The 16,238-nt window shown below is 43.1% G+C and overlaps 1 protein-coding gene across 10 annotated transcripts in view; it reads left to right on the top strand.

Moving 5' to 3' along the window:
- The window catches only part of BRCA1 (BRCA1 DNA repair associated), a 63,412-nt gene extending 47,433 nt beyond the window's left edge, over positions 1 to 15,979 (top strand). For 6 of the 10 annotated variants that reach the window (XM_029212512.1, XM_029212506.1, XM_029212505.1 and 3 more), the window contains 7 exons: positions 1,647 to 1,734; positions 4,362 to 4,439; positions 4,933 to 4,973; positions 7,721 to 7,804; positions 11,772 to 11,826; positions 13,368 to 13,441; positions 13,820 to 14,299. In XM_029212512.1, the coding sequence (XP_029068345.1) occupies positions 1,647 to 1,734; positions 4,362 to 4,439; positions 4,933 to 4,973; positions 7,721 to 7,804; positions 11,772 to 11,826; positions 13,368 to 13,441; positions 13,820 to 14,032 (633 nt within the window). In that variant the 3' untranslated portion in view covers positions 14,033 to 14,299. Of the gene's footprint in view, positions 1 to 1,646; positions 1,735 to 4,361; positions 4,440 to 4,932; positions 4,974 to 7,720; positions 7,805 to 11,771; positions 11,827 to 13,367; positions 13,442 to 13,819; positions 14,300 to 14,739 lie in introns of those variants that run through there. The other 4 variants (XM_029212509.1, XM_029212508.1, XM_029212510.1 and 1 more) reach the window with 1 other exon arrangement.
- The last annotated feature ends 259 nt before the right edge of the window (positions 15,980 to 16,238 follow it).

Below are 16,238 nucleotides of genomic sequence, written 5' to 3'. Positions count from 1 at the left end.
TCTCCCCTTAATTAATCACCATTAATCATTAATTGAGTGAGGAATTTCTTTAAAACTATGATAACACACCAGAGTATCAAACAGATTCAATAGTGGATGCTATTTATTGCACACTGAGAAATGATTCAGTCATTCTTAAGTATCTTTCTTAATATATCCTTCCTGGAATAGAAACCATTTCTCATCCTAGCTTCTCTATAGGTTAGCAGCTCAGCATGACCTCTGTGACCAGATGTGTCCCACTATTAAAAGGGCAAAGTAAGCCTTGTCTGCCCTAGTAGATACAATGAATAAATTCTCATCAATAATGCCAGAATTCTCATCTCACAACCATGTGCCCAGAACAGCTATTTGCTCTAAAAATTCATACCTATGTCTGTTTATACTGCTCTTGATCTTTTGCCAACACATCTAAAATTCCCATTTATTCACTGAAAATTAGCGTTCCTTATTCCTTTGTTTTGTGAGATCAGCTTTTCCAAGAAGGCTAAAATGATCTAATCTTTCTTGCCATGGGCAATCCTGAACTGCAAATGAGACTCTAAGTGGCTTGGGTACATATTGTCTCTAAACAAGCAAAGAAGAAAACTTTTCAGCTCTATTCAGACTTGCCGAAGTGTGGTAAATTTATTATGAAAGCTGCTGACTGTATTACGCATGATTAATTCCGAAGCCCATATTAAGATGATCTTTTCAGCAGTTGCTCTTCTAACTGAACGCTGTTTCAAGGCTGGGATTTCAGCAATTAATCAGTTCAGAATTGCTAATGATCCTGGCAAAGGGCAGTGGCAAAAGCGGGGGGAGGATGTCATTAGCTTCTCCAGCTTGCCTTTTTCAGTGCCCTGTGGCAGTATGGAGTGAGGCAGCATGAAAGAAAGACAGCCCACCCTCCATTGCAATCTCGTGGGGCACATAAATACTGGCGTGGGTGGTGATGACTAGTAAATGATGGAAATACTGGCGTGGGTGGTGATGGCTCGTAAATGATGGCCCTTGGTAAAGTTATGTACCAAGCAGTAGCTGCTGATTATGTCAAATGTGTCTATAATGGATCTGGTTAATTTCTTTTACTGCCTATTGATTTTTTATTTGGTCGATAGATAATAGCTAGAAGGCTCTAGATTTCTTTTGGGAAGAATATGAGTCTCTTCCAATCCTTCTCCTTAAGAGGAATTGATAGTTTTTGTACTGACCTTTAGAAGCATCTTGACTTGAACGTTTTAAAACTGTCAGCAGGTTGAATCTTGTTCTTAAGTCACGTATCTGAGCATAACTTTCTGTGTAGGCAAGTTACCTCTCAGCTTATAGAGTGTAGGCTGATAAATCTAAATTATAGTATAGTAGGGTGTCACTCTGCAAAGAAACTGTCTTAGGGAATCAAATGATATCTGTTATTAAAAGGAAAATTAATATTATTTTGAATCCTTGGTTATAATTCCATGTCTGTTAGCACAGACTATTTTAGAGTTTCTTCCTCTGATTTGTACATAATTTTTATTAAATTACTATTTATTTTGAAACTTCATATTAGAATAAAAAGGATGTACCTTTTGTGAGAAAAATGGAGGTTCAAAGCTGGGATAACTAATACTCAAGCTGTGTTCTAGATGTAATTTATTATAATGTGATATTTGATTTGATTTCAGGTGCTTGTGCACAAGTTTGCCAGAAAACATCACATCACTTTAACTAATCTAATTACTGAAGAGACTACTCATGTCATTATGAAAACAGGTACACCAAGAACCTTTACAGAATATGCTGCATCTGTTGCATAAAACTACATGAAGAAATGGGCATGTTTGTTAAGCATAGCACAGGTGACCGTCTGCCAATAGTCAATCAGTTATTGCTTGATGAAAGAAAAATAATAGTTTTGCTATTTCCTGACCCCCTTTTATTTTGTGTTAAGATTGGAGAGTGATGAGCCAGAACGATGAATCACTTCTCCTAGTCCACCCTGCCTGGACTACACTGTGTGAGGGCTTTCTGGGAAGGCAGAGCCCGAGTCCTGGAGGAACAAATGGGGCAAAGAGGGGAATGAGCAGAAGTGAGTCTTCACTCAGAATCTGGGTGGTTGGAAACCCTAGCTAGCTCCATGACCTCACTCCACTCCAACACCTAGTTTGAGTGTGGTTGAGAGTTTTACAGGAAACAAGTCCAGTTATCAGCTCTGAGATAGCCTAGCATATGAAAAAGAAAAAAGTGAAGGGAAAAATTCATTTGTCCTACACCTTCCCCTTTTTAAATCTTGAGTATGACTTGTGTGATGACAAGGGAGACCTCAGAGGCTTTTAGTTGACTGTAAGCTAAATCTGAGTAAACATTTCAGGACTGCTAACAAAGCTCATTTGAAATTGGGCCTTATTGATACAAGCCTAATGTCCAGAGCAAGTGAGGTGATGATCCCGACACCCTACCCCACCCCCACTGGAGCGAACACCTGGAAGGTGTGTGCTCTGTTTTGAGCACCATGCTATCTTTTCATGCTGGTCCCTGACAACTGGAGAGTGTTTATCCAGAGGTAGATGAAGAGAATGGGGAAAAGGAATTCAAAGCAATGTCATTTGAAGGACAACTGAAGGAATGGGAAGACTTAAGGGAACAAGACAAGTGTCTTGAAATATCTGAAGAGTTGTTATCTGGAGGAGGAGTTAGGTTCACTCATGGGCTCCAGAAAGCAAAGACTGGTGCCTATGGCACACAGAAGATACAGATTGAAGCTCAACTCTTAAAACCTTCCTAACAAAATGGACTCTCTGGTCCTCTCCAGGGTGTTTCTGTTCATACAGCTGAAGGTTCTTGAGCATAGGGTCCAGACTCCTTGGCAGGCACATGCTGCCTTAGAACTTCTAAGAGCTTAGGTTTCTACTGTGTAAAGATCATACTACAGGGTCAGAGGATAATGCTCACAGGAATCCGATGCCAAAACAAGTTACCATGAACTAAACTGTTTTAGAGATGAATGTCATTAAACTTGAATATATCTTAAGCTATGGGTTTGGATCAAGGCTGCTGATAGGTGAAAAGAAAACTTTAAAATGCAAATTAAATCTAAAGTAGTTCAGTGTTTAAACTCAAGGGCAATACACTTGCTACTTTAAAACTAAAAATGAGCTAAGATTTCTGAGTTTAAAGCATATTATTAAGTCAACCTTCACAACAGTTAAACAAAAAGCCTTAAAAATTGTGAAGAGGGGCTTCCCTGGTGGCGTAGCGGTTGAGAGTCCGCCTGCCAATGCAGGGGACACGGGCTTGTGCCCCGGTCCGGGAAGATCCCACATGCCGCGGAGCGGCTGGGCCCATGAGCCATGGCCGCTGAGCCTGCGCGTCCAGAGCCTGTGCTCCACAATGGGAGAGGCCACGGCAGTGAGAGGCCCGCGTACCGCAAAAAAAAAAAAAAAAAATTGTGGGGCTTGCCTGGTGGCGCAGTGGTTGAGAGTCCGCCTGCCGATGCAGGGGACACGGGTTTGTGCCTCGGTCCGGGAAGTTCCCGCATGCCGCGGAGCGCCTGGGCCCGTGAGCCTATGGCCGCTGAGCCTGCGCATGTGGAGCCTGTGCTCCGCAACGGGAGAGGCCACGACAGTGAGAGGCCCGCGTACCAAAAAAAAAAAAAAGAAATTGTGAAGAAAGAGAAAAGATTTTTTTAAATTTGTGAAGAATTCGGTTAGGGAGAATGGCTGTTGCTACTACTGGCAGATGGCCTGCTGTGTTTAGGATTTAGTTAAATACATTTCTCCTGTTTAAGTGTTCTTTCCTGAGTTTGCTTAGTCCTTCAAACGGGCCTTTAAAACGCTAAAAAATAAGCAGAAGTGATTCTTCAGCTACTGCTTGCTGAAATACGTTGAAAAGAGAAAAACTATGAAAGTACTATATTTTTCTGCCTTGCAAGGGAATTAAGAATTAGGGGTTAGGATTCCCCAAGTAGAAGTTCTGGGGGTGAAAATTCATCATTGACATTTCAAATTTAGGATTTCAACAACACTGTTTTCTTTTCCTTTCACATGTCGTCATCCAGTAAAATAGACCTTGCCCGTCCACGTGTATCAATACTACCGACATGGGTAGTTCCCTGAGCACGCTGACAGACATCTTTAGCTGGCCTTGGCATCTAGAAGATAGGGCAGACACTTCCTGTGGTCTTAACTTCGTATCAGCCTTCTCCAGACTTCCAAAGATCCACACCTGCTGGTTAGAATTAGGGGTGCTTCCAGCCTCTGAGTCTATCCCCAGGGGTGTTGGAATCATCAATCCAGATCGCTCTCAAGTAGCATAAGGAGCGGGGCGCTCTAGCTTCTTTTGGCAGCCCTTCCTGATTTGGTTTTCAACTCCTGATCCTTGGGATGTTTTCCGTTCTGCAGATGCCGAGTTTGTGTGTGAACGGACACTGAAATATTTCCTGGGGATTGCAGGAGGAAAATGGGTAGTTAGCTATTTCTGTAAGTACCATGTAATTTCTCCCCTCCTCCCTTCAACACCTCAGAATTGCATTTTGACACCTGACATTTTGACACCTAAGATTTTTGCTGATGCTGAATCTGAATTACGAAAAGGTCTTTAGCGGTAACACTAAACTAGCTTTATCTTTAATGCATAGCTCTTTGTTCAGATAGCTGGTGATGGGGGGGGGAAATGTATTTCTTTTTATAACTAATAGGACCTAATCTGCTCCTGGTAATGTTAGCATATGAACTAGGGATTTATTTAATTGTAGGCAGAAATCCATGTGCAGCAGGCACTTTTATAATGTTTAAATTAAGCATCAGCGGTGTCTCCAGAAGGAAATCTATTAAGGAGCTGTGGCTTTATAGAGAGAGGACCTCTATTCAGTGTTATTTCTCCCACACTCTTATGTGAATCACTGCACCATCTACCCCCATGAAGGGAGGTCTTCTGCTCTTGTGTGACCTATCTTTTCTGTGATCTCTTTAGGGGTGACCCAGTCTACTAAAGAAAGAAAGATGCTGGATGAGGTAGGTACTCTGTTTTACAAACTAATCAAAAAGACTTGGTGCCATTGAGTCATACTGAGTCACGAAAATTTATCTGCTTCCTGCCTTGCACTACTTTCTGAAGATTTTCCTTGATGATGTGGATCATCAAGAGTTATGCGAGGGCTTCCCTGGTGGCGCAGTGGTTGAGAGTCCGCCTGCCGATGCAGGGGACACGGGTTCGTGCCCCGGTCCGGGAGGATCCCACATGCCGCGGAGTTGCTGGGCCCGTGAGTCACGGCCGCTGAGCCTGCGCGTCTGGAGCCTGTGCTTCGCAACGGGAGAGGCCACAACAGTGAGAGGCCTGCGTACCACCAAAAAAAAAGAGTTATGCAAGCAGGGACTTCCCGGGTGGTCCAGTGGTTAAGAATCCGCCTTCCAGTACAGGGGATGCAGGTTCGATCCCTGGTTGGGGAACTAAGATCCCACATGCGGCGGGGCAACTAAGCCTGTGTGCTGCAACTAGTGAGCCTGAGCGCCACAACTAGAGAGAAACAGGCCCACCTAAATCTTACACGCATACACCTTTGTAGAAAACTCTTTCACAGTTGAAAAGAATCCTTCATATTAATACGCAAATGTATCTGTTTAGAAATCTGATTCCTTCAAAGAGATTATTTTACTCTTTGATACTGAGAACAGTGAGAGGTAAATAAGATAGAGCGTAGGAGGAGGAATAATTTTAGAACAGCCATCTTAGAGCTGCTGGTGACAACAGATCAGGCAAAATAAAACTAGCGAAAGCAGTTTTAAACTATTATGCACTAGTCAGCATATTCATAATTAATTGATGTTTCTGTTGGTTTCATTCAGTGACTTATATTATTGGGAGCCTACTATGTGCTGGGCACCAGGGATACAGCAGTAAATAAGACTGATAGTTCCCTGCTGTGGTGGGATTCATGTTCTGTGGAGGGGAGATGCATAATAAATAAAGATGTGTTTAAAATACCAATAAACACTATGAAGAAATATATAGAACAACAGACTGGCGGTTGGCTGGAGACAGAGGTTGACTATTTAGGTAAGGAGACCCAAGAAGGCTTTCTGAAAAGCTTGAGCTGAGACCTAAAAGACAAGAAAGAATTGGCCTTGAAAAATGTAGGGGGCTTCCCTGGTGGCTCAGTGGTTGAGAGTCCACCTGCCAATGCAGGGGACACGGGTTCGAACCCTGGTCCGGGAAGATCCCACATGCTGCAGAGCAGCTGAGCCCGTGCGCCACAACTACTGAGCCTGCGCGCCTAGAGCCCACGCTCCGCAACAAGAGAAGCCACCGCAATGAAGAGTAGCCCCTGCTCTCCACAACTAGAGAAAGCCTGCGTGGAGCAACAAAGACCCAATGCAGCCAAAAATAAAATAAATAAATAAATAAAAATAATAAATAAAAATTTTAAAAAACAAACAAAAAAAGAAAAATGTAGGGAACAAATGTTATAGGCAGAATAGCAGCAGGCATAAAGGTCTTAAGATGGGAATGAGCTTGGTTTATTAAAGAAAAACAGGCCAGTATAGCTGGAGAGTTGTAATTGGTGAATCATATGTAGGCAGCAGAGGTTAGACAAGGGATTGGAGAAGGTCATAGACAAGGGCCAGATCAGGTAGGATTTGGTGTAAGTCGTGGTAAAGAATTTGAATTTTATTCATAGGGTAATGAGACCTGGAGATGGTAAGAAGAGTTTGATTTGAGATGTTTGGAAGATAGGACTTACTAATAGGTTAAATTGGAAGATGAGGTAAAGACAGGAATTGGGGTAACGCTTAGATTTTTGGCCTGAACAATGAAGTGGATGTTAGTGATGTTAATTAGATAAGGAAGACATGGGGGAGGAGCATCCTGGGAGGCCGGAGAGCAGGAGGCAGGAGTAGAATCAAGAGCTCTGTTTTAGGTGCATGGATTTGGGGATTTATATGAGACCTCCGGGTAGAGAGGTTAGTAGGCACAGGGGTACAATCAGGACTATAAATTTGAGGGTCATCTTCAAATAGATGACATGTTTATCACTAGACTCTTCTCACTCACGTGACTAGGAAATATTAAGAGTTCTTTCACCTAATAACAACCTGTGGTTATGCCCATGCCTTTATTATTCTTCCTAATTCTCTTGGCAACAGATGTGGTCTCCCCTGCAATCTGAGTTTCAGTAAGAATTGTTTCTAAGCATTCTTCCCCAGAATTCTCCCCAAACCTCTAACCTCCCTAATCCTATTATTCTTTATTCCCCCAGCCTTGGCTAGTCCAAATAGTGATTATGAAAAGCCTCTTACTTTCTTCAGTATTAAATGTATATTTTATTATTTTGGTTTCATTAACTGTAAATCTCTCAATGGAAATCTGAGAAACCCTTATTTCTTTAGGTGGTAATACACATTAATTTAAGAGATCAGGAATTCTCCAGTTATCTTTATAACAGCACAGTATTAGCAGCTTAAATGCTAAGTGAATGGTCTGAGAGGAGATAGATGTTGCAAATTAAAATACGTTAAGTCCCAGTGAGGTGAAAAGCCAATTGTTAGTTTCTGCCCACAAAGATTTGCTTCAATGAATTGATTTCAGCAGCTGAGATGCTGGTCATTTCATGCAGTCCACCAGAAAAGATGATTTTGGGGGAGATAGGGTTCAAAACTGCCTGGCAATATTTGATTCCTTAAATATGATGTATCTCCTCTGTTTCCATTGAAGGAGGCTTCTCTTTCTCTGACCCCTGTGGTTTGGGCTTGGTTTCTTTCAGCATGATTTTGAAGTCAGAGGCGATGTTGTCAATGGAAGAAACCATCAAGGCCCAAAGCGAGCAAGAGAATCCCAGGACAGGAAGGTAAAGCCCTCCTCCCCCATGTTGGCAAAAAACCTACCCACCCCTCTGCATTCCTGCCCACTTCATGGAGATGGTCTCATTCATCTTGTAAGGGGCCTTACAAGATGGCCCCTTACACTGCTAGAATACCAAGTAGGTGCATTCATATAGGTTTTTTTTAGTTCTTCCGGAACAGCAGAGTAAATAAGTACAGTCATTCCTCAGTACCCTTGGGGGATTGGTACCAGGACCCCCTGCAGATACCAAAATCCAAAGATGCTCAGGTCCCTTTTATAAAATGGTATAGCATTTGCATGTAACATCCTCCCATATACTTAAATCAACTCTACATTAATTCTAAGACCTAGTACAGTTTAAGTGCTATGTAAATAGTTGCCAAAAAGCAGATTCAAGTTTTGCTTTTTGGAACTATCTGGAAGAAAAATTTTTTTTTCAAATAGTTTCCATTGGCAGTTTTTTTTTCAAATAGTTTCCATTGGCAGTTTAGTTGAATCTGCGGATGCGGAACTTGTTGGATACAGTAGGCCAGTGGGCCAACTCTATTATCCGATATGAATGAGGGAGCTGAGAGGTTTAGAGAAGTTATATAATTTGGGTTTCATTCTAGGGTGCAAATCTTAACTGATAAATGGCAGAGCTGGGATTTGAGACAGATGTGAATCTAAAACCTTTGCTCTTTCTACTTCACGGTGGTGTCTTTCTTTACAGCAGTGTGGTAAGTGCTGTGAGGGGGATGTACCCAGGCTGTCTGTGGAAGCACAGAAGAGAAGGTGATTGATTATCAATAGCTGACATCTGTGTAACGTTCACTGTATCCAGGGACTGCTCCAAACCTTCGACCCTATCTTAACCAGTTAACAATTTTATAGCAACCCTGGGAAGCGTGTACTATAATTATGCCTATTTTATAGATGAGAAAATTAAGGATCAAAGAGGTTGAGTAAATTGCCCAAGCTCACACAGCTAGTTGTGAACCCAACTAGAAGCTGAACCCAACTAGAACCAGTCTCCCTCCAGAATCTGAGCTCTTAATGACAATGCCATAGTTTCCTGGCACATTATAGAAGTTTTCACACAGGAGAAAAATTGATTATTCTAACAACTTTACAAATGAAAGACTAGAGGCCCAGGAAGATTCAGTGACTTTCTTCCCCAGATCATACTGTAACAGATGATGTAGCCAAAATTATGTCGTTCTCTCAAGGAGAAATCCAGGCAAGATTTCACACCAGCCTGTCAGGCCTGAGCTGGCTGCTCTTGGGTCACTGGCTGAGTGCTTATGCTCCTGGTCTGCATTTCTTCCTTTTTCAAGTGTGTACCACTGGGCATGTCAGAACATCCACATACGGAGCACCTCCTGTTCCTTTATAGAACTTGAGAGAGAACCAACAGAGATGATTTTCTAAGGAAAACTGCTTTGGGAGATGATCACAAATCAAGCCCTGGAGCTCTGAACCCTTGGGGTCAGCCCACCCTCACCCTCTGAGCCTATCAAGTAACTTCTAGATGCCAAGAAAAGCTGCTGGCCCTGTTTCTCCTTCTGCCTGCACCTGAGGGGAGCTCTGTGTGAGCCAGTCATATGTTTTATTCCACTGGATACAAGGCAGAATCAGCACCAGATTCTTCCCTCCTTGAAAGGAAATTCCAGCGTTTGGAGTTTTGCCCTGCATTTGGGGTGGCAATTGTGGAACGTGCCTGGTCAAAGTAGTGTCATTCTGAAGACACCACGTGTCACTGTAGTGTTCTCTTGTGGAAGAGAAATGTATTTGTAGAGGTGAAACTTCAAATTTCTAATCTCATAACTAGACATCCTCATCAGTGAGTGTCAGCCTGGATGTAAAAATTCCTAATCTTGGGCTTCCCTGGTGGCACAGTGGTTAAGAATCTGCTTGCCAGTGCAGGGGACACGTGTTCGAGCCCTGGTCCCGGAAGATCCCACATGCTGTGGAGCAATTAAGCCCGTGCGCCACAACTACTTAGCCTGAGCTCTAGAGCCCACCTGCCACAACTATGGTAGCCCACATGCCTAGAGCCCATGCCCCGCAACAAGAGAAGCCACCGCAATGAGAAGCCCGCGCACCACAACGAAGAGTAGCCCCCGCTCGCTGCAACCAGAGAAAAGCCCGCACAGCAACGAAGACCCAACGCAGCCAAAAATAAATAAAATTTTTAAAAAATTCTTAATCTTTTGTACTTTTTGTGTCAACATTTGGCTCCAGCTGGCCACCTGGGGAGAAGTTTTAGCATTATGAGCATCTAGATCCTGCCAACAGGCTGGAGATGCAGTTATTCATACAGATAGTGAGAATGGCACAGGTGGAGGCTGTCACATGCAACAGAAACAGACTTGTCCTGCTGTCTGTCCTTGTTCCTCTGACTGAGATTGAAATGGGGTGGGGGGGGGAGTGGGCATTTCCTAAAAGGCCATCATGTGTTTTTAGCTTCCTGATTTTTCTCTACCCCAGTCTCTCTTATTTGAAGGGAGGTGAGTTCTAGGCCTAGACAATTTTCATTTTAGTAGAATGGGGAGAAAGAAAAAGGGTCAAGAGAACAAAGGTTACCTAAATGGTATGTATCCAGCCAACTGACACAAATTTAGATTTGTTCTTTGAAATGATACCCAAGTCCTTCCCTAAGAATTCGTGCCAAAGCATGTGTAAGAATTTGCCTGTCCAACAGAGTAGCCACCAGCCACAAAGCTGTTTACATTGTAATTAACTAAAATTAAAATAGGAAGTTGAGTTCCTCACTCACCCTAACCACCCTAATTTCAAGTGCTCATTAGCCACATGTGACTCATGGCCACCTTATTAAAGCAAATATAGAATATTTCCACCAAAACAGAAAGTTCTTTTGGACAGTCTATTGAGCACTCTGAGTGGAAGAGGTACCTGCAAGGTGCATTGTGATCTGTGTCTCCTGGAAATTTAGGCAGTAAGCTCAGTGAGGAGAGGCACAACCAGGCTTCTCTTCTAGATTAAAAACAACTTAGGTTGCTGAAGGAACAAGGGCCATTCGTAGAGCAGTGTGAAGGCAGGAACAGATGTTCTGGGACCAGGAGAAAAGGAGCAGGTACTACTACTAATAATAATAGCAGGTCTAATAAACATAGACCTCTCTGCCAGTTAGGGTCAGGGTTAGTATTGATGTATATATCAAATCTGGATAAACATCAAACTTCAGCTGACAGTTTGAATCTCTTGCCATCCAAGCCTTTTATTAAACATAAAGGAGGACCAATTTTTTTCTTGTCTCTAACGAGAAGTAAAATTACCTGCAGAGGTCATCAGGGAAGAGCCTGGACCTGATTGGTGGCAAGGTGGGATGCCCAGCCCTTGAATGACAAAGTATGACTATAGAGTAGATCAAATACATACACACATGAAAAAAAGTCTAAAATCCATCAGTGTTTTGGACATTGGGCTGATTGTCTCTGGGAAGTAGCAGCAGAAATTATCAGGTGGTAAAGAAAAGAAAAGGAAAGTTCTTATGATATCGCTTATATGTAGAATCGTAAAAAAAAGGGAGGTGTACAAATGAACTATTTACAAAACAGAAGTAGTCACAGATATAGAAAACAAACTTATGGTTACCAGGGGGTAAGTCGGGGGAAGGATAAATTGGGAAATTGGGGCTGACATATACACACTACTATATATAAAATAGACAGCTAATAAGAACCTGCTGTATAGCCCAGGGAACTTTACTCAATACTCTGTAATGGCCTATATGGGAAAAGAATCTTAAAAAAAAAAAAAGTGGATATATATAAATGTATAACTGATTTGCTTTGCTGTACACCTTAAACTAACACAACACTGTAAATCAACTATAATCCAATAAAAAAATTTTTAAAAAAGGAAAGTTCTTCATTTTTGAGAGTCTCTATATTGCTTTTTATAAAAACCCATGTCTTTTATAACTAATGTTTCTTTCTCTCCACCCCTCTGTCCCTCTCTTCTCCCAGATCTTCAAGGGCTTAGAAATCTGTTGCTATGGACCGTTTACCAATATGCCCACAGGTAAGAGACTGACTGGGAGAACTGCCGAATCCAGCACCAGCCTTTCCCCTACATCATCATCTTAATGGGGGTTTCCTCATATGGGTGAGATATTCCAGAGGTTATTCTATTTCTCTAGCACTCGTCAGACAAAACCACACCAAAACATTAGCCCATGGCAAAAAAACTAGCCCTGTGCCCCTTCTCAAGAGCTAGAAGGCAGTGAAGAGTTAGGATCTAGGACACAATATGTTCTGTGCTCAGTGGGGTAGAGCTGCTTTTACTGCCCTTTGGTCTAAGAAATGGGGGAAATAATAAGTTAGGGAGAAGATACCTTTTGGGTTTGTAAATGTCAAGAAAGAATTCTGCTCCTCCTAAACCATCTCCATTTGATACAGAGATGAAAGCACAACAGCTGCATAAGCCCTGTGGGCCTGGGGCTCCACATAGGCCCAGAGCAGAGGAAGACTCTTGATGAACATTTTCTAATTAACTTTGACACTGAATGTGATGTTATGTTGAGGAGTGCTATGTGGCTCAGCTCGGAAGTTGTGAGGCACTGAGGCCCTGGGGTGTGTCTAGATTTGGTTCGTTCTTTTCCAGACAAAGGCTACCCACCTTTGCCTCTGTACCCACTTCTGCCCCCAGGATCAGGTCCTCTTACTCCCCCGAAGTCAGCCTTGGCATCTGGTCAGGGACAGATGAGTGGCAGCAAGAGAACCTGGCAAAGTAATTTTGCTTCTGTCTTTATTGGTTATTGATTGGGTGTTCATGAAATTTCCAAGTGCCACTCAAAGGTTTCTCAGGGTTCTTGTATACTTTGGTATAATGAGAACGAGGGTCTCTAGCAGCTGTTGTTTTGGAGGTAAGTTAATTGACCTCAGTTCACTCAGCCAAACAGGAGCACCTCAGCAATCCTCAGAAACGGGCTGATGGTAAAGAGGACCCAGAGGTGACCAGGAGCCACCCAGTGGTCAGTTCTGCTGCTTTTCCAGGTCCAAGTGGAACATCTCTTCTGATTTTTTCAAGTGATTTGATTCCAGCTCAGCATATAGCCTTTCCCCACTGATGTGCTGAGTCTCTGTCCAGGATGACTTGTATTTTCTCTTGACTGAATGAATTATCTTCCCATCTCTTGACATTTACAGTAATTACCACCAAGTATGGTGCTGTCAGTGGCTGTGATTATCAATTACCAACACAGAATTAGGCAAGGAAGGAGGGATGGTGGGTAGGTATTTTTTCACAGTGTCTTAGCCAGCAGTTTAGCAAATTAATGGAAATGATATCTTCGATTTTTTTTTTCTTTCTTTCATTTGACTTTCAGACCTTATCTACCAAGTGGCCTTATGGGGACTGATAACCAAAGTAGGTAGCATATCTGTAGCAAATTGACTTAGAATTTGTAGTTTAAGGCCTTTCCGTCCCTTTGGAGCAGAGAAACAGGGACTCTCCCACTGAGAAGTCTTGCTGTAAGCCTTCATCCAGAGGAGTGTGGGGTAGAGAGCCCAGTTAAATATGTAGATTACTGTGGTGATTTTAGGTCTAAATGTCTTATTTAGATCAACTAGAGTGGATGGTGCATCTGTGTGGGGCTTCTGTGGTGAAGGAGCCCTCATCATTCACCCTCAGCCAGGTAAGTGTTTGGTGCCCTGTCGGGGGAGGACACTATTCTGTCCTGAGATTGAGCAAGGCAGCACCTTTCAGTCCCTATGAACCCCCCAGTGTAGCCTTAGAAGCCTCACTTCACCCTGACCCTTCTCTGACCACGTACCTGTGCCAGAAGACTCCATCTGTAAGGGATAAGTAAGGACTTGAGAGCTACAAATACTAAACAGACCCAGGGAAGGCTCTTTCCCTCTGACCCTTCCTTTTTGACATGTGCCCTTCCCCCTCCTTTGCGTGGTTGCCCCCAGAGTAGTCTGCTTCAGCAAGCTATCAAGAAATGGTGAAGTGACTGTCGCAAAAATCCTGCTCTGATACCCTCAATGCTGTTTCCTTTCTGGGGGTACAGGGTACTCAACCAATTGTGGTCGTGCAGCCAGATGCCTGGACAGAGGGCGGTGGCTTCCGTGGTGAGTCTTGCTGTAAGCCTTCATCCAGAGGAGTATGGGGTAGAGGGCCCAGGTTAAGTGTGCAGATTACTATGGTGATTTTAGGCCTAAATGTCCTGTTTAGATCAACTGGAGTGGATGGTGCACCTGTGTGGGGCTCCGGAAGGCCATAGGCATGTACCTGCGTCATATGGGGTGGGAAGAGTTTGATTCAACACAGGTCACCCGGTGCTTGATTAACATAGTTCTCAGCACATTCTAGGTGCTCAATAAATATTTGTTGAATGAATGAATGAATGGCTAAAATGTCCTTTTAAAACTTTTTTGTTGTTTGTTTTGCATTATAAAAGTAGTGCATGAACTGTTTCCACGGGGGTGTGTGTGTGCTTAAATATGAAAATTCATCACATAAAATATAAATGAGCACAAACACAGCAAAATAATCCCAGCAATCCCACCACTTGGAGATGATCACCAGAAAATTCTTCCAGGCCTGGGTGTGTATGTATGTACACACATATATTTTATACAAATGTGATCATGCTTATCATACTGTTGCTTTTTCACTTAAGATATGGCAAACATGTTTCCACGTCATTAAATTGCAATGCTGTTTTGCTCTCTCTGGTGACTTTTCCTTTAACAGATTGGAGCTCATGTTAATAAAGTTGCCAGAGGCTGTAGGCTTTCACCAGCAGTCAGTCCTCAAGCTTTTGAGTAAGGTTCTATGTCCTGAAGCACTGCTGAAGATCAGTGATATTGCTCCTGCCTAAGTCACTCTAAGAACTCATCCAACCAGTTGCCCCGAGTAGATTGACTAGAGTCTGGTCTGGGGAAATGTGAATTGACACTAATCTCTGCTTGTGTTCTCCGTCTCCAGTCATCGGGCAGATGTGTGAAGCACCTGTGGTGACCCGAGAGTGGGTATTGGACAGCGTAGCCCTCTACCAGTGCCAGGAGCTGGACACCTACCTGATACCCCAGGTCCCCAGAGCTGCTGGTGATTCCAGCCTGCCATGTATATAGGGGATAGGGCCCGTCTCTGCAGGACCTCAAGAATGAGCTTAAGAAATGACCTTTTTCCAGGCCCAGGGAAAGGCCTCTTCAGTCCTTCCACAGCCCCGATTCCTAAATATTTTATGTACATCAGCCTGAAAAGAACTTCTGGCTCTGCAAGGGTCCCTTAAAGATTTTCTGCTTCAAGTCTCCCTTTGAAATCTGCCATGAGCACAAAATTGTGGCAACTTTTCACCTGAAAAGAATTTAAAACCATTTAAACCCCACCAATTGAGCAAGATGCTGGTTCATTATTTATCAGCCTTATTCCTCGTCCTGGGGCTGTCGGCTTCGAGCTGGAGGCAGAGTGGTTGGTCTCAGGAGAATAGCTGGTTTCCCTAAATTTGTTTCTCAAAACCCTTGTGTTCTTAAAGTCCAGGAGTCAGATCCTTCAATGGAAGGTGAGTACCTGGGGATCTGTGCTGTGACTTAAAATCAGAGCAGTCCTTGGACAGCTCTCAAGTGTTGGAGTGGAGCACTGGGGAGGAAACCCAGAGGCGGTAATGGATATAATATGAAATTTGAGGGTTAATTAGAGGAGAGGGGAGTCTTGCTGACCCTGATCTCCAAAAGTCTGGGCTATAGTTGCTGGGCTTCTAAAGAATTTCTTAGCACTGATGTGCTCTGAAACAGCAGAATCTTTTCAAGAATTCTGGTGTCCAAAGAGAATCTTCTAATTCCCCATTAGTGACAAATAAAATGTTTATTGTTGTAGCTCTGATATGTAACCCATTCCTCTTGAAATATAAGATCTCTGATATGAATATTTCATGTCTGTAAGATGATGGATCCCACCAGGAAAGGAGCTGTTTGCTTTCCTTGAGGTAATTTTTTTCCCTTTGCTCCCTATTGCTGAACTGTACAGATTCATAAATAATTTTGTTTGCTGAAGGAAGAGAAAGTGTTTTTCATAAACTCATTATCCAGGACTGTTTATAGCTGTTGGAAGGACTAGGTCTTCCTTAGCCCCCCAGTGTGTGCAGGCAGTAAAGACTTGATTGTACAAAATATGTTTTGTAAATGTGCTTTTCACCTGGAAATAAACTTGGTAGCAAACACTTCCACCAAGTATGACTGTTCTGAAGGCTCACACCTGCAGACTTTCTCAGAGCCTTTTCTCACTGTACTTTCATCTCCTCATCTGTAAAACAGGGATAATAATAGTACCTACCTCCTAGGGTTATCAAGGGGACTTCAAAACCTTATTATAGGGCTTCCCTGGTGGCGCAGTGGTTGAGAGTCCGCCTGCCGATGCAGGGGACATGGGTTCATGCCCCGGTCCGGGAAGATCCCACATGCCGCGGAGCAGCTGGGCCCATGAGC

Source organism: Monodon monoceros, unplaced genomic scaffold (genome assembly GCF_005190385.1).
Source record: "Monodon monoceros isolate NGI ecotype Baffin Bay Population unplaced genomic scaffold, NGI_Narwhal_1 Super_Scaffold_9, whole genome shotgun sequence".
In the NCBI taxonomy this organism is placed as follows: Eukaryota; Metazoa; Chordata; class Mammalia; order Artiodactyla; family Monodontidae; genus Monodon; species Monodon monoceros.
This window is presented reverse-complemented; position numbering and strand designations above follow the sequence as displayed.